This window comes from Alexandromys fortis, unplaced genomic scaffold (assembly GCF_014885135.2).
Source record: "Alexandromys fortis isolate MF-2015 unplaced genomic scaffold, M_Fortis_MF-2015_v1.1 scaffold_79, whole genome shotgun sequence".
Classification (NCBI taxonomy): domain Eukaryota; kingdom Metazoa; phylum Chordata; class Mammalia; order Rodentia; family Cricetidae; genus Alexandromys; species Alexandromys fortis.
In genome coordinates this window covers 3197235-3221493 of record NW_026067964.1, presented here as the reverse complement: position 1 = coordinate 3221493, position 24259 = coordinate 3197235, and the positions used below count along the sequence as shown (strand labels likewise).

The window sequence follows — 24259 nt, the reverse complement described above, 5'->3', positions numbered from 1 at the left end:
ACAGATTCATGCCAGTGCTGCTGGTTTTCTTTCTTTCTCTGTAAGTGTCTGTGAGAGAGCTGATACAGTCAGGGGAGTTCCTGCTTCGTGTGGTTAAGAACCAAAGCCTCAAGGAAGATTAGTACCTAGCAGCAGTACCAAGGTTGTTTATTCCGGCTCTTATTTACAACTCTGAATTATTTTTCATTGTTTTAATCATAGTTTCTCACTCAGACATCATGATTAACACTACTTGAGCCTAACTCGTAAGTTGGAGAGAGAGACAGAGAGAGAGAGAGAGAGAGAGAGAGAGAGAGAGAGAGAGAGAACAAACATGAAGGTTTGCCTTGTCTACAGGCCTCTGAGAAGTATATATATTAAATCTCTTACTTCTTTATAGTAATTCTGAGTTTCTTTTTTCTATTTGATCAAATGGACAAAAACCTAAACAATTTACATTTCAAATCAATTACTCCAATCTCTCTCTTTATCCTGTCAAGTTCACAGTGAACACCAAGCATCCTGCGACCTGTTGAAATAATTGTTGATCATTTGTCAGTGATAGAAATTACATTTGTCATGGGAGAATTTGGTTTGTCTCTGGTTCCTGGTGCAGAACTCCTTAAGCCTTTGGAATTTCCCAAATGAAAAGGATGATGGTAATGTCTTTTTCTGAGATGGATCGTGACTGGTTCCTGGATAGCTTCAAGAGGGGAGCTGATCTTCAGAGAGACCAAGCTTTGATTGGAAACTTAGAGCCTTCAACTCTATCTTCGGGCTTTATGAAAGAGAAGAGCTAATATTGAGTTAACCACTAGTGGCCAGTGATTTAACCAGTTACTTTAGGCCTGTGAAAAGGTAGTTATGCTATAGCAGGAACATGGGGTAACCCCTTTTACCTCATGGCTAGCTTGGCCAAGAAGCAAAAGAGAGAGGAGGTATGGTCCTGCTGGATCCAGGGGCATGTCTTCAGTATCCTAGGAACCTTACTTTTAGGTAGGCCCCACTTTTCAGAGGTTTCACCACCACCTCTCAACACCATTACGCAGAGTCGAACTGTCAACATAGAGGCCTGTGGAAGATGTTCAAGAGTCAAACTACAAGAGCTATCGAGTTGCTGTCAGACAGTTGGTCAGTTGATATGAGGGAAAAATAACAAAAGTCAAAATATCAAAAGTGCTGGGAGTAAATAGAGCTCATTAGAATGAAATACATCTGTAGGTCTAATACAGTGTTTTCCATTTAGAACCAGACTAAGTCAAGTTTCATTCCAAAATCCTAATGCAGTGTAGTGCTTAGCTCATAAGACCAAGTCCTGGAAGTCTGAGTTAAACTTCACCCTATGCAAATATGAACTTGGGGCCTGCTATACAGATAATAAGTCTAAGAACTAGAGAGGTAAACTAGGTTAATTGAAAAGGACTGATAGATTAGTGAGATTTCAGAGGTAAGCTGAGGTGGGAAAAAAAATCTGATTATTTTTATTTTTGTTCTATTAAGTGAAAAAAATTAAAACATGTGGGGAAAAAGCCAAAAATAAAAATTACATTAACCTAACCAAATTAGCGTATCTGCTGAAGTACTTACTAATTCTGGTAACTAGTTAACATGAAAGTTGCCTTTATATTATTTTGCCTAGTTAGTGAACCTAGCAATTCAGTTTGAATATACTTGTGGAATAGATAGCATCTGGTACTGTTCCCTGAGGAAGATTTATTTCTCCCCACCCCATTCATGGACGTAACAGGCCCTTGCCTGCACAGTCCTTGTTGGAAAGGGAGCATGACAAGAGTTTTAAGCGTTCACTTGCATGTGCTACTGTTTGTTTATAGGCCTCAGACGGCAACAGTCCTGTTAAGAATTATAGCTCAGTAACAATGAAAATTAAAGGACAAGGTGTTTCTACCTATCAACTAAATGATTGCCTCAATTCAGCTATCAGTGCAAATGTTGTGGTCATCACTACAAAAATATTCAACATCTGACTCAAGAAGGGATTGAATCCCTTCTCAGGGTCCTAACTTCCTCTCTTTATTCACAAAAATTCTCTCAGAGACAGAATTTCTTCTTTAATCCTTCACTAACACTTCTTGATAATTTGTCCCTCGCACAGACATAAGATAAGAAGGGAGTGTTTTCTTTTTTATTTAATAATGGGTTATATCTTGAGTCAAACATAGGATATCCATGGAAACCCCCAAGCATAGTAAGGCTGCTATACTCCTAGATCAGAACCTTCCTCAGCCCTCATCAGAGAAGCTTCTAGCCATAGATGAAAGCTAACACAAAGACCTGAAACTAAACGATGTGCAGAACACGATAAAGTTGATGCGGTCCCTGACTAGAAACCTCAGCCCTGTTGACTAGCATTCATGATCCTGGAAGGTACTCTGCACATTGCCAGAGGAGAAAAGTAATTAACAGTGTCTCCCAGCTACAGTCCCTGCAACCTGCAACAGTGACCTGCTTGCAAGATAAACTGGTGTAATAGTATGGGCGCTACCAACAACTTTCTGGTTGGATTTAAGGCCCACTTGATGAGGTGGAACCTATACCTGACAGTGCTAACGTGACCATGGACATGAGACTAGGTAGGTCATGGACCTAGAGGAAACCCAAAATATTATTCTGCTAAAGGAATATGGTGATAAAATTACTCCTGACATCATATCCTATATTCATAAACCAGTGCTTCTCTTGGCCCTCGTCAGAGAACCTTCTTTCAGGAGATAGGAGCTGACACAGAGATCCATCACTAGATAATGTGCAGAGAGTGAGAAACTTGGGAGCACTCGGTCTCACAGAGACTATGGCAGCACCTCACTCACGGGACCCATACAGGTTCAAGCCAGACGGAGTCCCAGCACTGAGGAGAAGTGGATGTGGACTTCCACCAGACGGGTCCCAGCACTGAGAGGGGGAAGCAGACGTGGACTTCCACCAGATGGGGTGCTTTTTACCTTTTTTACCGATGGAGTCTCACTGAGTAGTTAACCACTTCAGGGCAGACCCATGCTCAGGAGTAGTTGGCCAATACAAAATGAACTCAGTCTTATTTTTGTGGACTTTTTGTTTCATTTTTCTCTGTTTGAACACTTTTTTGTGCCAATACAAAATGAACTCAGTCTTATTTTTGTGGACTTTTTGTTTCATTTTTCTCTGTTTGAACACTTTTTTGTTTATGTTTATCTTCATTTGTGTGGTTTGCAGGGATTGTGTGTGTTTCTTGGGGCTTTGTCATTTTGTTTTTGTTCTTTTTTTTTCTAAAGAGAAAAAAGAACATAAATTTGGGTGATTAGAGAGTTGAGGAAGACATGGAAGGAATTAGGAAAGGGGTAAACATGACCAAAATACTGTATGAAACTTTTTTCCATAAAAAGGTTTTTTTAAAGCTGAAAACTCAGCAACAAAATCCCAGAAAACAGCAGGTGTTAGGATAGGAACAAGCCCGAACTGGAGTCCCAGAAGAAATCTTAATTCTGGAACTGTGTTTCTGACTACTTACTTTTCAAAAGACTGTTTCAAAATAGGCATTCAAAACTACATATGCATTGTTTTTTCGGAAAAGAAAAAATATAACTGGCAGTGGGCAGGGGAATTTTTTTTTGGTTGGTGTGATGGCTCACCAGATAGTACTTTCTGCTAAGCCTGACTAGTTGAGTTCAATCTCTGACACCCACAGGGTAGAAGGAGAGAGCTAACTCCCAGAAATGGTCCCCATGTGTGCTCTGTGGCTTCTGCATGCCCTGCCCCCCACCACACACACAAAATATATACAGTTCTGTCAGAGGGAAGTTTGTATATTGGCAATGTACAGCAAGAATAATGGCAACACAGTCACCATTTCTGCTCTGTCGTCTTTACTATGTTCTTAGCTCAACTGGAGCCATCACATCTGAACTCTAGACATTAGGAGGCAGCCTTAAGGAACTGTGCCAAAAGTCTAACCCAGAACTATGGCATACACTTCATCGGCCAGGATTTAATCAAATTCCACACATAGCTGCCAGGAAAGTTTCCCATATAACGTATTAGCCAGCATTCTTTCAGCTGGCGGAAGAAAAAGCCAAAAAGGAACGAACCAATAGTTTCTGCCAAAAGGGTTCTTAAGGTAGCAAAATACACCTTTCACTTTTAATGTCACTGAAGTGAAATGCCTGGAAGAAACAGCTGGGGAGGAGCGAGCTTTCTTTCCACTCATAGTTTCAAAGTCCATGGTTGCTTAGTTCCATGTGCTTTAGAAAGACACGATGGTTTCAAAATGTCCCCTTCATAGCTGACCAGGAATCAGAAAGCAGGAGAGGAGGTAGCCAGGGGTAACATGTGCTCCAGGACCTTCCTTCAGTGAACTACTTCATCACCAGGGCTCTACCCACTCAAGTTTCCATGACCTCCCAAATTAGCACTGTCAGCTAGTGACCAACTATTCAAAATAAGAGCCTGTGGAGAACATTTCATGTCCAAACCACAACACTGTAAACAGAGAAAATACTAGTTTAGACACAGCAAATTATGTTGGCTAATTTCACATATTACAAAAAACCTTACACTGGAAATTGAAGCAGTGGGCCTGTCTGAACACTGGGTTTTTTAAAGGATGTTATAATTAAGAGTTGGGCCAGTTGTAAAGAGCTTGAGTCAATAAAGGAGTCTTGGCCTGAGGTCGTAGGGTATTGTGCATCGGCATCAGTATGTGCTCTTTCAGCTGGGGCCTTGCTGCTCTGCCCCTTTAAAGCCACATACAGGAATCCCCAAGTTTGGTGTGCCAATAGATCCCTGTTTCTCCCATAAGTTCAAGACCAGCCTGAGCAGTATAATGAGATCTCATCCCAAAATAAACAAATAAAACCCCCTTTATTTTAGTGCCCATAGAATGAGAGCACGAGACAGAGTCTCTGGAACTGTTCTTGTATATAGAGCTGCAGCAAGTCTCTTGTTAGCAGACATGCAACAAGTTTCTCCCTCTTGAGACACCAGATTTAACTAAGCATTGTACTCATGCCCAGTGAGCAGAGAATACAGTTTTAAAGCAGAAATTTGATCCATATACAGATTAAATTCCTGACATACTCTGGTTTGCTATCTCCTCAGCCACTGCCAACAGAAACTTTAGCAGGCACCTTCCTAGGTCTACAGATTTTAAAGGGCACTAAATCCGTGTGAAGGATGCTCATGCTAGCCACAGGAAGGTATCAATGAAAACAGTAATTTTATTTTGTATAACCAGAGTGAGATAGCTTTTAAAAATTCATACTATGCAGTGTCCATAAGGGTATGGAGAAGAAAATAGGCATCGTCATAGATATCTTATATGCTTCAGTTGCTGTCTACCTTAGTTTTTATTTTGTTTAATTTTTTCCGTCATTTATTTTGCTTTATTTTGTTTTGGGTTGTTTGATTTGGAATTTGATTTGAAATTGATAAGTGACTCAAATAACCAAACTCGGAGACTACTGGAAATTGGAGCAACCAGTTTAACATCTTTCACCCTTTCAAGAGGCAGAGGCAAAAGAACCCTCTTCCTTATCAAAGAGCTATAGAAGTGGTATCATTGCCTTGAGACCACGCTCCACATATATGGTGGATGAAGGACTAGAACATTGGTCATCTGTCTTCTATTCTGAAACAGCCTAATTAATCAGTAATCAATAGTGATCATTATAATGGCAACAGTTATTTTTTGTTTGTCATCTGCCAAGTAACAAGTATATATGCAAAGTTTCATTTAGTCTTCACATCTGTTTTATTCACAACTTATTGGAAATTGAGGGCCAGGAAGCCTTATTCAGCTACCCTCCAAAGTTTCCTTCATGCTTTTTTTGCTATAATTTCAGACTGCAAACAGCTCTCTCCTCCTCCTTACCCTCCTCTCCCTGATCCCACCAGTGCATGCTCCTTTCCTCCCTCCCTCTTTTCCTCCCTCCCATAGGTTTGTCTCAGGTATAGAAAGTGGAATGATGAATGTCCTGGTCAGAAAACTTATTAACTATGTTCGGGTATGGACTGACTGGATTCTAGAAAGGCTGGTTTTAATTCTGATTCCTGTTTTAACAGGCACTTCCGGAAAGTCAGTGCAAAGTTTCCCTCATTATCTACAGATAAAAGAAATACTTGCAATCAGCGACCAAGAGCTTCTGCCAAGCCATGTAATGGAGCAGCATTGGAAGTTCTATGTGGAATGTAAGACGCTACCATTCTGAAACCTGGGTTCTTGGTAGCCTATTTCGTATTGTTCTTCTAATCAGCAGCCAGCCATCCCATCTTGTGTGGCGGGAGCTGTGTATTCACTGTGTTAAGAAAACTGCTAGGCCAGGCTAGTGCTTTCGTGCCAGTGAAATAAAGGCATTCCTGAAGAAGACTGGTGAGTCTCTTGCTTTAGTTTTATTGACAGAAACTTAAAACTAACTTTGCATTCGGCACTTCTGCCTCTGCGTGAGTAACAGTTCTTGTGAGGGAAGTGAAGATACTTGTAAAAGTGGTTCACAGGTAATTATCCCCTAAGAGACCCTGGGTTGTTTTCCCCAGTTACTCTGAACTCTAGATCAAAAAATATATATATAATTATGAAGGAAATTTAAGTTCTATATAAGATTAGTATAGGCAGTGCTAAATCTTAGAACAGAACTGACCAGTGCTGACTGGGGCTGACTGTCTCTGAAGGATGCACCTTTGACGTCTACACTGCCATGAGCATTTGGAAGAACTCAAGAGCTTTATCAGTTTCCCCAAACTCCTTACTATTTTGGTAACCAAATTATTCTCATCCTTTATTCTCTCTGGCTCCCAATAAGCTTTGGCCTGACATTCTTATACAATTGCTTCTCTCTCATGTAGAAAAGTGGAAATTGCTATAAAAATCACTAGAAGGCTGGAGAGATGGTTCAGCAGAATCCCAGTACCAATGTGGCAGCTCACAGCCTTCTCTCCAGCTCCAGTTCCAGGAGATCCAGTGCTCTCTGGCTTCTGTGGGCACTGGGCATGCATTGCACAGGCATGCATGTAGACAAAACACCAATACATATAAAATAATTGTTCAACATTTTTCATGAGCAGAACATGTTTGGGGAAATATGGTATAGGCTTTGGATGTCTAACTTCAAATGCATAGAACATGTTTGTGGAAATATGGTATAGGCTTTGGATGTCTTTCTTCAAATGCATAGAACATTTAGAAAACATCTTTATATTATGCAGTTGAGAACTGACTCTGAGCTGTTGGGGATACATATATGGGCAGCTTGGAACAGGAAGGATCTGTTGCACCCAGGGCTGGCAAGAGCTGCTCTGCGTGACTCTTCTGAGAGACCGCAGGGCAGGGTAGGGTATTTACAAGCTGTTCTGTCTGTTCTGGGTTCTCAGTGAAACGCGTAAGCTTCTGACCCTCAGCCATACACAGTACCCTGAAGACTGTCCAGTGATCCAATCTACTTGATCTTTGTGCTCTTTCTGTAAGACTGCTATTAATAATTCACTGTGTGTATTCATTGCACATAGTACTGTATTGTATAGGGTATTTTCATATAAGAATATGATTCAAATTAAGTATGCTACCTTTCATATGCCTCTTTCCTCTTTTTCCCTCTTCCCCTCTCCCATTAATCCCCCTTTTTCCTGGAGAGTCTTGCCTCCCCTTTCATATATACATAACATTATTTACCTATTTAAAATATAGGAACTATTCATGAGAGGAGACATATTTGTCTTTTTGAGACTAACTTAATTTCCTTATTTTCAGTTACTTCCATTTACCTGTGATTGGCATAACTTTGCTCTTTATAGCTGAAAACACTTTCATCGTGGCTATATACATTTTCTTTATCCATTCTTCTGCCGTTGGGCACCTGCTATTGTGTACAGTGATGCAATAAACATGGCTCTTGAAATGTTTTTATGATGCGTTGACCTGAGCCCTCCATTCCCTCCACTTCAGCCCTCATCAGCACCAGTGTAGACTATTTATACAGCAGCAGTTCTAACCAGTTTTGCTTGCTGTTGCTGAGCCTTGTACCACACTGCTGACAAACAATTCTTGAGTATCTACATTGCCCCCTTTGCTGCTGCAGGAGTGAAACTGTAACAGCCCCAGACCTTAGCACCACTGACAGTGTGGTGGAAGTACCACTCCAGCCTTAGTACCAACCCAGCACACAGGAGCAGCACCTGCCTGAATTGCAGACCTCATCCACCACAGTTCATGGTTCTGGAAGAGTCCCTCAGTGTACTGACCTTGCTTTCTGGCTTCTGTAGTCCACTTTTGGCTAACTGTTCTTGATGACTTAGTATGTCAATCTAGGATTTGGATTTGTGCTTAAAAGCTCACCCTGAGACTGTACTCAGGTCCCAAACATCCAGTGTAGTCACCAGCCAGCTAATAAAGGCTTTCTATTGACTTGAACCCACAGCTAAGTGGCCTTCTCCAATAGATACCTCACAACAAAATCTAGGCCAACAATTCAAATCCTAATTTCATCTCTCAATAATCTCTAACTCTTACATATCTTTTTTTGGTCCCTGTTTTGAACTGAATTGTATCCTTCAAGATTGATGTGTTAAATCTCTAGTCCCCAATTTCTCAAATTTTGTGTTTGTAGAAAGGGCCTTTAGAAGATTGGTAAAGTCAGATAAAGTCATTAAGGCAGGCTCTGATCCGTCTTCCTCGAGAGACACCAGGGATGTAAGAGCACAGCAATAGGCATCCATCTGTGAACAAGCGGCCCCAGCACAGAATAGACAGCAGCGATACTGTAGACCACGATTTTGAAAGATGGATTTCTGTTGTTTTCAGTCACCCCATATACGCTGTTTTCACACTGTTGACCCTAGAAATGAATACAGCCTGAATCCCCTCTCCCTCATTTAGAGTTTCCCCTGCCTAGAACATTCCCTCTCTTCTGCATCCAGCATGGCTCCTGGGACTTGAATCTAACTGAGGCGGTGAATGAATGAAAAAAGATGTCAGATGGAGAAGCTGGGTCAGGTGGTCTGGGCTCTCGGCTGGGAAAGCCTCAGCACCCAGAAGCTCAGAGTGTTGAGTATATAGAGTTGAACAATGACAGGGTTATAGTCGACAGCCAGATCAAGGGAACAGGCTTAGCTCTTCTCTGTAGGAGTGATCTCTGTTGTGGAGCAGTCTTCAGGCCATAACTGTCTGGGGAGGGGAAGAAGCTATGGTGGACATTTTCTGTACACACTGCCAACACTCACACTTGGTTCCTCAAGAAAGGCACTGCCATTTCCTTCTGAGCCTCCCAGATGGCAGGGAGGTTTTGCCATCCCTCCAAGGTACTGAGGCTCTGGGGTCCTTTACATGGACATGCCTGTGTCAACAGCACAATTCACTTGGGACTTCCTTCACTCCCCTGTGCTTCTCTCCTCTGCCCATCTATAGCTTTCATCATATAGTTCATCATGTAGTTCATCGTATAGTTCATGTCGTTTGTCATATAGTTCATCATATAGTTCATGTCGTTTGTCATATAGTTCATTATATAGTTCATCGTATAGTTCATATAGTTTGTCATATAGTTCATCGTATAGTTCATGTCGTTTGTCATATAGTTCATCATATAGTTCATGTCGTTTGTCATATAGTTCATCATATAGTTCATCGTATAGTTCATATAGTTTGTCATATAGTTCATCATATAGTTCATGTCGTTTGTCATATAGTTCATCATATAGTTCATCGTATAGTTCATGTAGTTTGTCATATAGTTCATTATATAGTTCATCGTATAGTTCGTCATCATATAGTTCATCATATAGTTCACATATGAGGCCACTCCTCATTTATGACCTCCTATATTGTCTTGTCAGTTTATCTTTAATCCAAGCCCTTAATAGTTGGTGCCTGCTATTTATAGTTTGAGTTTTCATAGTTTGTCTCCCTGAAGTATTTCAAAAACTTATTGAGAATCCAGTTCACAACTGTATTTAGTTCATGCTTCCTGTAAAGTAACTCAAGCACAGCAGACACTTAAGAACTTCCTGTCAGTTACAGTACTTTGAAGTCAGTAACAAAACATCCTACTAAAAATGGCTTAAGCAGTAAGGAAGCTTCATTTCAACAAGCCAGGGTGTGGGGACATGGGAATGGCTGTGTTTCGGTTGAGCAATGCCGTCATTATTTGATCTCCACACTCCTGTCACAGGGGCTCTGCTGCTACAGTTAGAAAACTGCCATTTGAAATGAAACGAGTATCTTCCGGTGCACTTCTTTTGGGAAGTAGCTCTCCTGAACACTGCCATTTCAAGGAAGTTGTATTACGGTCTGACAAGATGGCTCGGTGAGACAGGTGCTTACCAACAAGCCTGGCAACGTGAGTTAGAGACTCAGTGGGTGAAGGAGAGAACAGAGTGCCACAGTGATCCTTCATGGCATGCACACACACATGTGCACACACAAACAAATATAATCTTTTTAGAAAATTGCTTTTCCTCAGCCACAGTGAATCACCAGCCATTCCTCAGTAGGTCACTCCCTGGAGAAGTGATTGTACTTGATTTGCTGACAGGAATGCATGCCTGGTGTGGGAAAGCTGCACAAATCATCCACTGTGCCGGTCAGGAAACAATGGGGAGGTCAGAAAGGAAGTGTAGTTGGTGGTCGGTGTAAGTGGTTGGAATAAGAACCAATATGTCATTAATAATTCATACAGTGGGCATTACAAGCTCTTTTGATATATTCATGCATATAATCCTCACCATTCCATATGAGATAGGAAATGCTGTCACTCATTTTAAGATGAGTGAACTGAGGAAAGAACCAAGTCACTTGGCCAAGAGTTAGAGCAGCTTCTAAGAGGTAGAACTAGAAATCAAACCCCGGAGTCTGGCTTCAGAGCTCACGTTATGTGCCGTGTCTGTTTTTTCTCTCCACCAAAGTTGCCGAATTCAAAATGCACAGTAGGCTATTGGAATGGTGTCACCCTCGTGATGGTCCTTTCATTGGCTCCTGCTGCCTACACATTCTGTGGGAGTCCATTTGCTCACCACGGTAGCGCAGACTGATTCTCACTGTTAGCCAAGGGAGTGCAGCACTCCAGCTGACCAGTTCTAATGCAAGCGCATTGGTATCTACTCTTGAAGTTCTTTGTTTTCCTGTCCTGCAGAGTTCTCGATAAGAACAAACTAATTTCTGTCTTACTGCTTGGAATGATTGCACCCATAGGCCCTGGCTTGCAAGAGACTGGATTTCTTATCTATTGGAAACTAACAGCACTTAACCTCCCATGTATTTTTGGATTCTGGTCCTAATTTTTTTGTTGTTGTTGTTGCTTTAGTGGTGTTTGTTAAAGCCTATTTAACACAAGAAAACTTATCCTTAAACACGTAAAAGCCAAGAACTGTGATTTCGTCCCACTGAAACCATTGTGTTCTCACATACTAATTATTTTACCACCTAAATAAGAGGATCAGAGTGGAGGCCATGCCAAGTCAGCTTGCCTGACTTCATTAAACCCCAAGTGCAGGGCTATGGTTAACTACGAAATCCCTTAGCGCACTTGTAAGTTTATATTCTTTCATTTGGTACTACTTTACCAGGAGTTTTTGTTTTGCTTTCGAGTAGTCTGGCCTTAAAATCACCTTGTAGTTGGGGATGACCTTAAATCTCCCTCCCTCTACCTCCCAGATGTTGACCTTACAGGTATGCCAAAGCACCCCATTTGTGTGGTGCTGGGGTGCATGCCAAGCAAACACTCTTATCAAATGAGCTGTAGCCCAGTCCCCCTTTTCCAGGAGTTTAGAGGGAAGCCCAGTAGGTGCACACTTAAAATGCTGCAATGTCAATAAAGCGCTTGTTGGTGGCAAAGCAGCAGCTTTTTGTGTTTCCACAGGACACCTTTAAGTTCCATGATGTCTGACAGTTTGTCTGAGATAGGAATCTGGGTCATGTCCTTCAGAGCTGAAGGCAGGGAAATGGTAAAGCAAGTTCCTAGCTGGTCGTTGAGCCTTGCCAGTCAGCTGGCATTGCCCAGCAGGGCGTTCCCTGTACCATGGTCTATACAGTAACTGCTGTGAACTGAGCCAACAGAACAAGCCGAAATTGTCTTTGTATGTGTGTGTCCCCAAAAGAAATATACTGCTGATAAAATGATACAGCTGAAGAGAATGGTGGTTCTTAGCCAAAACATAAAAAGAATAGCCAACCCAATTTAGAAGATACCAGCTCTGTGCCACAAAAGATATGCTCTTCAACAGTACAAACCCAGAGAACTCCTAGCCACTGGGATTGCGGGTGTCCTTTTCCTCTAGAAGCCAAGTAGGGTGGTTTGAGGTGAGCCTCTCCATCCATTCAGAGGGCAAAGCCAACCAGCCCCACAATGTAGTTGCCCCACCCTTGTTTTTCTGTTCTTTCCCATTGCATCTGTTTCTTTGATAAAATATTCCATTGGCCTGATGCTCAGCCTGGTTCCTGGTCCCATTGGTGCCATCAGCTCTGCCTTGGTGCCTCACTCCACTTGGCCATCTTCCCACCCAGCCCCTAACTGCATGAAGCAGGTTCCATTGCCAGTTCACTGGTAAAGGATAAGGAGCTATGCAGTACACAGCCCAGCAAACAACAGAAAGCAGGTTGTGAACTCTGCCATGTGACCTCCTCCAGGAGCTCTTCCTTGGTGTCTGTCCTGGCCAGGTTTATGTCAGCTTGACTTAGTCAAAGTCATCTGAGAGGAGGGAACCTCAATTAAGAAAATGCCTTCAGGGGCTGGAGAGATGGCTCAGAGGTTAAGAGCACTGATTGTTCTTCCAGGTGACCCAGGTTAATTCTCAGCGCTCACATGGCAGCTCACAACTGTCTGTAAGTCCAGTTCCGGGGAATCTAGCACCCTCACACAGACATACATGCAGGCAAATCACCAGTGTACAAATCACCGAAGGGAAAGGAGGGAGGGAGGGAGGGAGGGAGGGCTGCCATAAGAGCTAGCTGTATGCAAGCCTATAGGGCATTTTCTTAATTAGTGATTGGGTTTGACAGGACCAAACCCATTGTGGGTGGTGCCATGCATGGGCTGGTGGTCCTGGATTCTATAAGAAACCAGGCTGACCAAGATATGGGGAGCAAGCCAGTAAGCAACATCCCTCCATGGCCTCTGTATCAGCTCCTGCCTCTAGGTTCCTGCCCTGCTTGAGTTCCTGTCCTGACTTCCTTTGATGATGAACAGTAAGGTGGAAGTGTGAGCCTAATAAACCCTTTCCTCCCCAACTTGCTTTTGGTAGTAGTGTTTCATCCTAAGACAGTGCTCCTTTCCAGACCTGCCTTTGGTTGATGAAGCCAACTGGCACCTGGGTGTGAATACAGCCTCTAGGCTGGCACCTGGCCTCTGCAGTTGCTAGCTACAGAGCCTGCAACCCTCCCTTATCTCAGTGTCTGTAAATGGAACCATAGAGGTCCTGCAGGGAGTCTTTAGGAAGCAGGCCTCAGTAGCAGACACACAGCAACTGCTCAAGGATGGTTGTCCTTATGAGGGTGACATTAAATTATGTGCCTTGGCTTCCCTCTTCCTAAAGCCCTGAAAAAGTATACACACACACACCATACACATACCACACATGATACATACCACACACATACCACACTACACACACACACACACACACACAAATTCTTTTCCTTTACAGAAATTCTGTTCCTGTACAGAAGAATTTTTGAGACTGAGCCTGTGTATCATTAGTTTCTTAAGCTTCCCAGATGGTTATAACATGCAGCCAGGTTGGAAACTGTGCTATAGATACCTCTGGCTTACTCCACTCTCTTTTCTGAGTGAGCGTGTAGCCACCTTATTCCAGGCTCTGGAGAGAGATGCAGAATGCCTTCGTTTCTCAACCCTCTGTCCTCCTTCCCCTCTCCTTCCTGGCCTCTAGTGGCCACTGTTCTGCGCTCTGATGAAGACAGGAACCCAAGTATTAACCATTTTTAGTTGATTAACTTGTATTTCATTCATTTGCTAAGCACACATCTACAATGTGCCGAACCTTGTGTTAAGTTATAGAAACAGAGTCAAGAGCAAGACAAAGTTTATATGCTTGTGGGTATTATGTCAAGAAGCTTGAAACAAGCAAACAATTGATTTTTGGTATCTCTTAGACAAAAAAAATCACAGCTCTTTGGGGTGAGATATGGTGCAGGAGGTCCTTTTGTATTTGTATTGCTTCCATTGGTTGAATAAAGAAACTGCCTTGGCCTTTTGATAGGGCCAAGCACTTAGTTGGGCAGAGTAGACAGAACAGAATGCTGGGAGGAAGAAGGCAGGCAGAGAGCCACTATGGAGCTGTCAGGTCAGACATGTTGAATCTTTTCTGGTAAGCCATGACCTCACGGTGACATACATATTATTAAAAATGGGTTGAATCAAGATGTGAGAGTTAGCCAATAAGAAGTTAGAAACAATGGGCCAGGCAGTAATTTAATTAATACAATTTCTGTGTGGTGATTTTGGGTGTAAGCTAGCCAGGCAGGATGGAACAAAGGGCCCTGCTCTCTCTTCAACAGAGAAACATGCCTTGGACCCTTGCATTCAGGAGATGGGGGCAAAAGGATCAGAAGTTCAATGTCATCAGCCACATTGTATATTAAAGGTCAGACTGGTATACACAGACTCTGTCTCAAAAATAGAGATTTAAAAAGATGAAATTGCAAAAATGCCTGGCTTAGGCGTTGTTTGGGGTACAGGTAAAGGGCCTGAGATGTGGTACCTGTGCTGGCTATGGTTTTGTTAACTTGACATAATCTAGAGTCATTTGGGAAGAGGGAACCCCGAATGAGAAAATATCCCCACCCGATTGGCCAGTTAGTAAGTCTTCGGGACATTTCCTTGATTTATGACTGCTGTGGGAGGGCTCAGTCCATTGTGGGTGGTGCCATCCCTGTGCAGTGTTTCCCAAGCTGTGTAAGAAAGCAGACTGAACAAGCCATGGGGAGCAAGCCAGTAAGCAGCACTCCTCCATGGCCTCTGCTTCAGTTCTTACCTGGAGTCCCTTCCTGTCCTAACTTGTTCAGATGATGGACCACAAGCTGTAAGGTGAAATAAGTCCTCTCATCCCCATGTTGCTTATGGCTGTGGTGTTTTATCACAGCAATAGAAACCCTGAGATAGTAACTCACTTTGTATCCTAGGCTGGCCTGGAATTTGCCATATGGCTCAGGCTGGCTTTGAACTAACGTTAGTCTGCCTCTGCTTCCCCAGTGCTGGGATTAGAGAGGAGAACCACCCTGCCTAGGTCAGATTTGCAGATATCAATTGCCTCTTACCTAGATCCAGTCAGGCAGTGGTCCAAACCAAGAACAATGATCCTTTAGAAAGCCACATACCACCTCAGGTGCACATTTACTTCCAGCCAGAGAAACAAAGCAGCAAGCAGAAAACAGAAGTGAGAAGTACCTGGATCAATCACAACTTGGCATTTGTCTTTTTTAAATATAGCCTAAATAGTTCACTGTTGTAGTTGGCTGAGACCCAACTATTTTTTGCAAAAGCAAATGCCCAGGTGTTCACATTCTCGGTTAAGCTGCAGTTCACAGTGTAAGTACTGACTTAATTCCCTGCAGAGGTACACTCAGGTCAGACTTAGTTTGACCTATGTGCCCTGAAGGTGAAGGAAGCATTAAAAAAGGACCAAGGTGATACAAGGATGAAGGAGGCCATCACTTAAGAAGCTAATCAAACCAGGACATGGTATAGAACACCTATAATCCCAAAAGTGGAAACAGGAATTCAAGGCCAACCTGGGCTACATAATGCCCTGTCTCAAGACAAAACAAAAGAGTGGAGGAGAATGGCAAAAACACTTTAAAAATCATTTTAAAAGGCAGCCAAAGAAAGCCTGATTTTGAGAAGCAGAATCTGCTTACAAATTCTTTTACAAACACACATAGAATGTTGTCTAACTATCTCGTGCCTCCTGGATTAAATGGGGGTTTTTCTTAAAGTTAGGGACTGTCTTTTATATTTCTATATTCTCTCGTAACAACCAGTGAATCAGTGCATGAGCAAGAATGCAGTGGCTAGCAGCAGACTCAAAAGTATGTCAACCTCACCTGCCTGTTTCTGTGAAGACAGCCTGCAGGGGACCCAGCAGGTCACTGGCTTGCTAAGTAAAAGAAAATCCAGGAAAACCCAGAAAACCATACACAAGATCCGCAGCCTCAGGCTAGACTTTCTCTTAGCCACAGCTGCTTGGCATGGTTGCAGACTCTCCGAAAAATCTTCAAACTGCACCAAGGTCACACCAAGGTCTGTTTGCGTGGGTGCTGCTTCCCCTGGGTAAGACTAGACGCTAGGGTGTGAACACCAAGTTCTGCTGGCTCACATCCTTCCAGAGTGGAGGGTCCTGAACAGGATCGTCCAGGCTGTTTCACACCACCTCTGATCCGGTGTTCAGCCTGGGCTAGTCAGCTGACTCCTATGGGCCTTGGGATCCTGGATTATAGGACATACTGTTCTCTCTCTCTCTAACAGTGCTCTGGACCGTCAGAAGATCCCATGGAACTACTGAAAGTGAGTGCTTGTCTTCTCTCTCTGCTCAGCTTCTTACCATTGTCTCTGTGCGCCTTCAGCCCCACTTCCTTAAGTTCTGCAGAAAGGCCCATGGGGACTCTTCAGTACACTCGGGTGAAGCCTGCTCAGGTCTCTAGGAAGGCTTGTCCCTTTCCCGACTGGAACTCATACCACTTAAGAGGCTGTCTGTGTTTTCTCCAGGGACTTTTCCTTGGAGCAGGAGCAGTACAGTCAGTACTGGGAAAGCAACCCAGGAAGCAACATCATCCTGTGTGGGCAGAGAGGTGTGGCAGGGTTCCTGATGAAGCAGTCTCCAGAGTGGCATCACACAAGAATTCTAGGACCTGTCTGTGACTTAGCCCGGGCAAGTTGTGCAACTCCTTCAAGCCTTGAGGTCCTTGATTATAAGAGATGGCATTTCTCTCTTTGACAGTTCTCAGAACTTTCTGAAAGAGCAAAGCATTGAGGGTGCTTCCCCATCCCTTGCCCCACCCTATCCTGTAGAATGAACTCAGGGCCTGTGAGTCTAACTTAACCAGTACTCTGCTGCTGAGCTGTACCTTCAGTCCAGGGAGCAATGTATGCTAAGGGATGCAGTTAAAAAGCTGCCGACATGAGCACTCCACTATATGGATAAGGGTTTTATTATAAATAAGAGAGCATAGCCAGAGGCGTCGGCAGAGTTCAGAGCAGAGAGAGAGAGAAGTAGACTGGAGGTGGCCAGGGCTTTGTGTAGGGAAGGGAGAACAGCCAGAGATGGAGAACAGAGAAAACAAGCAGGAGCTGAGAACAGCGAGCATAGTGAGGGCAGCGAGGGTTGTAAGGAAGCAGCTGCTGGAAGCCTCTGCACTAGAAGGGTGAAATGTGTCAAAGACCAGCCTCGGTGGAATTCGTACATTCCAGGGTAGGAGCACGAGAATTCTAATTATTAAGCAAAAGGAACAGAGCTATGAGAGACTGAGAGGCAGAACAGCATCGGGAGGGACTTTCAGTGAATACGAATCCACCTCGTTTATTTTCCACACACTTAATATACTTCACTCCAAAAGGGGACGGAGCGGTAACAGACTTCATTAACATGATATAATGAATAAACTTGAATTCTCCGACCTTTGATCCAGGTGGAATCAATCCACCTTTATACCCAAAATACTAATTAACCTCACCCTAGGTCAGGATCTCTTGTTGGTAGCCACGTCTGTTGTCAGCAACTTTGAAAGAGCAAATTCTGTGACCTCCAGTCAAGGTGGAATAGATTCACATTCGTGGGCTCTCACAGAAATGGGTAACAAGTGAGTAGGGATGGGGGCCTGGAGGCTACAGTGACCTTGGTGTGTCTGTGAATTGAAGAGCCCTATATCCCTTTTGCTAGAGGTAAAGGGAATGACTCCTTTGGTAGACGGGAACACTGGGCTTTAGCTAATCACTAGAAATCCTCCTATAGTCCAGGCTGAGTTCATTTCTGAATATCCCAACTGCCTTTTGGAGTGTGGGACATTGGAGGGACCTTTGGGCCTGACCTTAAGCGCTCTGATGCCACAGCATGCTATTATGGCAGTAACTCATGGAGTTCTTCCATTCTGTGTAGTAGGGTAAGCGCTTGCGTTCCCTCGGCCCCTCACTTCTGGGTGTGCTGCAGATATGGGGTGCGGCCAGGCACACTTTACCCCTGGAGGTGTGCATCAGTAAGCTTCCCTTGATTGTTTTGCTTTTTCTCTTTGAGAATGTGCTTGGATTACTCTAGCCTTAGAATTAGGTTCCTGGTGGTATCCCTAGTCGCCGTCCCACAGCTGTTATTTGGCCCGTAGATTGTCATTTGGCCCCAGTTCTTTGGCTCTTAGTATCTCCTTCCTTGGTTATTTATGTTCTTAGTGCAAGGCCTACCTCTGTAGCCAGCGTTTGTTTGAGGGCAGCCAGCACCTCATTTATGCCCCTTTGCATCCTCAGCTCAAACACTGTATTATTAACTGACTTTTGTGAATTGTACCAGGTTAGTGTTTCCCCCAAATCTGTGTCCTCTTGAATCCCATGAATGGACCCTCGCTTGCAAAGAGAAGCTGCACAGATTTAATCCAGTTAACACTGGTCGTATTGGATTAGAGTCGCCTCCAAATCCAATGCCTGCTGTTCTTAAATCAAAGAGGAATTTGGAAGCAGAAGAAACCTTAGAAGGAAGGCCAGACAGAGTACAGTGGTGGCAGAATCCAAGGGCTACAGCTTGGAGCCAAGCGCCAGCAAGGATTCCTGGCCACCAGGAGGAGTCAGAGGATTCTCCACCCAGAACCTGCAGAGGAATCACAGCCCTGCTATAAAACACTGGCGGAGTGTTAAGGCACCTCATTTGTAGGATGCTGCATAGAAGACGCATACAAGTGAAAGGGACACTCCTTGGAGGTCACTTGGGCATCCTACTTTCAGATCTGCGTGGACTGCTTGCAATAAGATTTTTAAGTCACTAAAAGAAATGGATGGAGAGAAAGATAACACTGGATGTGACCTTAGCAGAAATAATAATAATCCAAATAATTTATAACAATAATCTAAAACAAAGTTTAGGAAGATGAAGTTAAGGGTATTTTTGAATGGCTTGCTGGCTAATTTTGATTGTCAACTTGGCACACCCACAGAGGAGCCTCAGTTGAAGAAATGTTGCCATTGGATTGGTCTGTGGGTATATCTTTAGAGCACTTTCTTGATTCTAGTTGATGCAGAAGGGCACAGCCCACTCTGGGCAGTACCATCCCTAGGCAGGTTGGGAAAAGCTGTAGAAGAAGGCTAACTGTCCTTAGTATAGAAGCAACCAATGAACAGCTTTCCTCCACGGTTCCTGTTTGTTACTTCCCTCAACCATGGGGTGTGTTGGGGATGTATAAGCCAAACAAACCCTTTCTTCCCCAGGTTGCTTTTTCATGGTGTTTATGACCGCAACAGAAAGGAAGTTAGAACCAAAGGGCTGTTGACATAGTTCACAGGGAGGGGCATTTGCCACTAAGTCTTACAACCTGAGGTCCATCTCCAGGATCTGCATGGTGTGGGGAGGGAACTGATTCCTGACTTCTTTGTCCCAAACAAATAGATAAATGTAAAAAATAAAAGATAAAGGGCGCATCATAGAAACCACTTGCATTACAGTAAAATGATTGGTCAAAGATCTGGGGCTAGGAGACCTAGGGAGTAAATGGGCTTCCATTTTGATATGTTCAAAGTAATAAAAACAGGCATGTGTGTGTTCCTAGTATGCCTTCCTTGCCTGAGATCACTGGAGGCTCCTGTGGTTTGAGCTGGGGCTGAGGATGGCTGCTGGTTCTTATGAATTCCAGCCCTGTTGGTGTGAGTTCCTCTGTGGTTAAAGGCACACACCCAAAAGACCACGAAGTCTACATTCTGGCTCTCGCCTCTCCAACCCCACCCCTCGCCCTCGCCCTCACCCCCACCCACGTTACTTGAGCCCCACTTCTCATCTGAAAAATCAGAGTAAAAGCCGTTCTTCCCCCTTCATAAGGTCGTGACGATCTAGTTAAACTGCATTAAAGCTGAGAACGGGGCACAGAACCGGGGACGATTAGAAGCCTTGGTTTTCTTCTCCTTAATCTTACACACAGATGATGCCTGCTTGGAAAAGGTGAATTATTGGGGAGATGAATTGTGGAGCCAATTTAATGACTTCCCCAGAAAGTACTGGTCCCCCCAGGAAGGAGAGGTAGGCAAAGCCGGCCTATTTGCCTCTCGGTAAGTCTTTAAATGAACATGAAGACACTTGCACACTGAACACAGGACACTTTTTAAAGCCAAGGTAGGGAAACTGAGGCTCTCTGCTGATGTGGGCACTCTTTGGAACTGACTGGATCTAGATTCTAGGTCCTGCTCAGCTCCTCTCCTCCTGCCGAGCATACTGCAGGCTTTCAGTCCGTTTCAAAACATGGAACAGAGCAAAGAATAAACCTGTTGGGGCTGACTTGCTTATGTTACTCCTTGCCCTCTAGGGCAGATTCTAGGAACAATCCTATACCCCCACCTCCACCCCCACCCCACGCAGAAGACTTTACAAAGTGAGCATACTCACAGGACCCCTTACAAAGACCCCTGAGAGCCAGAGGCTGCCCGCTGATTTAATGGGCGTGTACCATTCTTTGATGCAGTTATTCTGTGAGCCCCATACAGCATCACCCCCTGCCACCCTCACGTCCGCCGGAGGGGAAAGAGGAAGCATACTCCGCATGTAAGCACTGATTAAAACACAACTTTGTACTCTAATTATCCTGCAAGACCCCACCTTCCCACGCTGCTGATAACGCTCGCCAGGCAGCTCAGGCCATTGCTGGCCTCGCCCTCAGAGCCCACTTACATCTAGGAGACTCCTGCCGGCCCGGAACCCAGCGTGCTGGGGACAACCCGGAGTAGCAGACGTGAGTTGATTTGTCACCGCCCTCTCGGCGACTTTGGGCAAAATTACTTAGCAATCCCGTTCCTCCGGCATCTGGTGTGTGTCCAGCGGGCGGGGCAGCTGCAGAAAACCGGTACCGGGGCCCAAGAGCCACGACTTGCCGGCGTGCGCGCCACGGAACTTGCGCGGGGACCCCGAGAGCAGAGCGCGGAGCTTCCTCTGCGGGAGCGTGGTGGTGGCGCTCCTCCTTTCTCCGGCGTCACGGGGACCTCCGCGCTGCCCCGCTGATCCGGGGAGAGCGACTCCGGGACAGCGCGCGTGGCAGAGGAGAACCGGGCTCGGAGCGCCGGGGTGGCGCAGTGGCGGGGACCTCCGCCCCGGGCACCCGCTCCCCGGTGGGTCGGCTTGGACACACAGGCAAGCGAGGGGCGCTGGGGTGGGGGCAGGGACGACCCCTCCTGCCTGCCACTTTCACTTTCCCTCGTGGGAAACTTTGTCGCTATGGGGCGGGGGCGGCGCGATCCGGAACTAGCTGGGTTTAGGCTTCTTGGCGGCGGAGCCCGTTGGGTCCCCCCTGGAGCAGGCAAGGGCGGCTGCAGCGGGCGCCCAGCAGATGCTTCGCAGCCCCACGCGGCAGCCGTAGCCGGGAGTAGGACGCCGCAAAGTTCCCGCGTGGGAGCCTCCCGGGCTTTGGCCACCGAGACCAGCTCCTCGCGCGGCTTCTCCGTTAGAGTGGCGGGGACAGAGGTCCCGGGGGAGTCAAGTTTCAGGTCGCGTGTCCCAATCCGTGGCCTCTGCAGGGACAAGCTTCTGCGCGTTTTAAGGTCAAGTTTTCGTACTGCGGAGCGGGCCAGATATCGTACCCCCCTTGCAAAGTGGAGGCGTCTTGCTGGAGGCCTGGGAACCTCTGGGGGAATCCCAGACGGAGAGAAGGGACTCCAGAGCGAAGGACGTGGGCGTGGGCGTGCCTCCAGGGTGGGCACGGTGTGCTAATGAAACCGCCAAACTTCCAGGTAGAGGCTGGGAAGAAATCTTAACGTGTTTGTCCCTGTGCCAGGCAAGTGGAGGGGTGATGCCAGTTTGGGGGCACATGCTCCACGCCTTTTTTAACTTTTAAAACTTAAGAGCAATAAACAAGAAGGTTAAGGAAAGATGAAATAAAAAATTAGAGTCTATTGCATGCTTTGAGAGACATAGAAATCACCTTTTATCTTATATGCATACAATGTGCCCTTGTTACTTATTAAGCCACGTAAAAGCCTAGTCTAGAAACTAATAGTCTGTTTTGGCAGCTCCCGTTGATAGTGGCTGGAGGAAGTAGTCTTTAAAAGTGAGTTATTGCGGAGAACCGGCTGTGTTGCACTTAACGAGTATCCAGATCTGTGAGGGAGGCTGGATTCAGATGGTGCTAGATACGGCTTGTTGGTGTTCCTAGAGAAATGGCTGAAGAAGTGTGTGGCCCAGGGAAGGCTGGAAGGAGAGTTCCCTTGGGAAGGAGTCTCCCCGTTTCCTTTGAGAGGCAAGGTTTTCTCGCTAAACACTGGCTATGCACTTCGCAGAGGTGGGCAGGGTAAGGGGTGAAATTATCCCGATAGTGAGTAAGTTCCGTCGGCCTAGGCAGGCTGGAAATACTCCAGGCAGAAGGAACTGGGAAGTCTCCATGTGACACTGTCTGTTCAGCTCTGACCTGAGGACACACTGTTGTTGGGCACGTCCTGGTTTCCTGGGGCTTATCACTAGCCCTGCATTGTGTGAGTTAAGCTGAATAAGCTTCAGAGATTTTTGTTAGACTGGCAGGAACACCGCCTTGAGACAATAAAAAATTGAGCAACACTGGGGTCATAAAGTCAGTTGGATAAACCGAAGTCTTGTGCACTTATTGTGAGCTGGGCTCTTGCTGTGGGGCACAGATGGGCACAGCTCATCTTTTGGGGGTGCAGGCCCCTTACTGGGGAATGGAAGGTGGGTTAAGGATGAGTAGGAACTGTTGAAACTCAGTAATTGGGGAAGTAAAGGGATCAGTGTATCCTCTGAGCAGAGAACAGGAGCCATCTGTGCTGGGAGAGTCCCACAAGAGCCGGAAGGGACAGTGGAGACGGCAGCTGCTGAGATCTGGTGGAATGTGGGGCCAGCCACATAGGGTAGGTGGATCTCCTAAAGGCTTCGCACCTGTGAGTCTCCTCATAAACCTGGCCAGGTGGAGATGCCTCCAGGCCCAGCCTCCAGGAGGCTGAGGTGGGAGAATTGTTGGAGCTCAGATGGCGCAGGGACTGAGGTAGTGATGACTTGGTGGGTGGACTGGGGCGTGTCACGGAGGACATCTGTGGAGTGCAGAAAGGGTTCTTAAGTTGGGGTGCTGCTATTCCAGAAACAGGGAGCACCGGGAAGGGAGCAGGTTCCAGGAAGGAGGACACATTCAGTTTTGCTGAGTCTGAGCAGCTCCGGAGGCTGGAAAGGAGCCCTGCAGCCCCTGTGGCCAATAGAGCAGAATCTGGATGTTTTTCCAAGATGGCTGCTTCACAATTGGGATAAAGTATGGAGAGGAAGGAGTGGAGATTAGGAGGTGGAAAAGTGGATCCTGAGGGCAGAGTATCTAGAGAGGTGGTGGCCAGCTCTGCTGCCTGCTTCCAAGGTGAGAAGGAAGCCAAGGAATGACTTTTTTATTTTGGTTTTTTGAGACAGGGTTTCTCTGTAGCTTTGGAGCCTGTCCTGGAACTAGCTCTTGTAGACCAGGCTGGCCTCGAACTCACAGAGATCCGCCTGCCCCTGCCTCCCAAGTGCTGGGGTTAACGGCATACGCCGCCACCATCACCACCCGGCTGGAATGGCTTTTTTGTAGCTACTTAAATGTGAATGATATAGAGCCAGTGGAAGAAGATTGTGCCCAGAAGAGTGGGAATTACTCTTGGAATATCAAGTAAAAATAAAAAAGTTTTATGGTGATGGTAGTTCAATCAAACTCTATCAACAGTCAGTGCCTTAAAGAGACAGTGTTTTGAAGCAAGTGTGACTGCAGTTTGACATTGTAGATCATCCAAGTTTAATAATGGCAGAAATACAGAGGGTGATCGCAGAGCACAGCTGTACTGTGATTGGGGACAAGGTCCCTGGAGTGAGGCTGTGACAGCTTGTCTCTTGGCTCTGTCAGTCCCATGCTTGCTTCCTAGCTCAAGTTTCCTGGCTTTTGTGACTCCTTGTCCTGGTCTCTGAAGTGACCCCACACCTAAGGGTTCTGTTCTTCCTCATGGACTGTTTGCAAGGATTTCATGTTTACAGCACACATATGTAGTGTGTGCCGTGTGTGTGCGGTAGCTGGCATACAGTGTGTGTGTGGTAGCTGGTATACAGTGTGTGTGTGTGTGTGTGTGCGCGCGCGCGCGCGCGCGCACGTGTGGTAGCT

At 45.5% G+C, this 24259-nt stretch overlaps 2 protein-coding genes and 1 long non-coding RNA gene across 6 annotated transcripts in view; 2 read left to right on the top strand and 1 right to left on the bottom strand.

Moving 5' to 3' along the window:
- Ankrd31 (ankyrin repeat domain 31) overlaps nt 1-6318 on the top strand; it is a 146143-nt gene extending 139825 nt beyond the window's left edge. The window contains exons 27-28 of the mRNA XM_050153809.1: nt 3405-3407; nt 6034-6318. Coding sequence (XP_050009766.1) covers nt 3405-3407; nt 6034-6179 — 149 coding nt within the window. The 3' untranslated portion in view covers nt 6180-6318. The remainder of the gene's footprint in view (nt 1-3404; nt 3408-6033) is intronic.
- The window catches only part of LOC126508511 (uncharacterized), a 42708-nt gene extending 21751 nt beyond the window's left edge, over nt 1-20957 (bottom strand). The window contains exon 1 of the long non-coding RNA XR_007593856.1: nt 20821-20957. This is a non-coding gene — a long non-coding RNA (uncharacterized lncRNA). The remainder of the gene's footprint in view (nt 1-20820) is intronic.
- Nucleotides 20757-24259, top strand: part of Gcnt4 (glucosaminyl (N-acetyl) transferase 4) — a 29692-nt gene continuing 26189 nt past the window's right edge. Inside the window, exon 1 of one of the 4 annotated variants that reach the window (XM_050153804.1) lies at nt 20757-20881. The gene's annotated coding sequence lies outside the window, so the exon portion shown is untranslated. The other 3 variants (XM_050153805.1, XM_050153807.1, XM_050153806.1) reach the window with 3 other exon arrangements.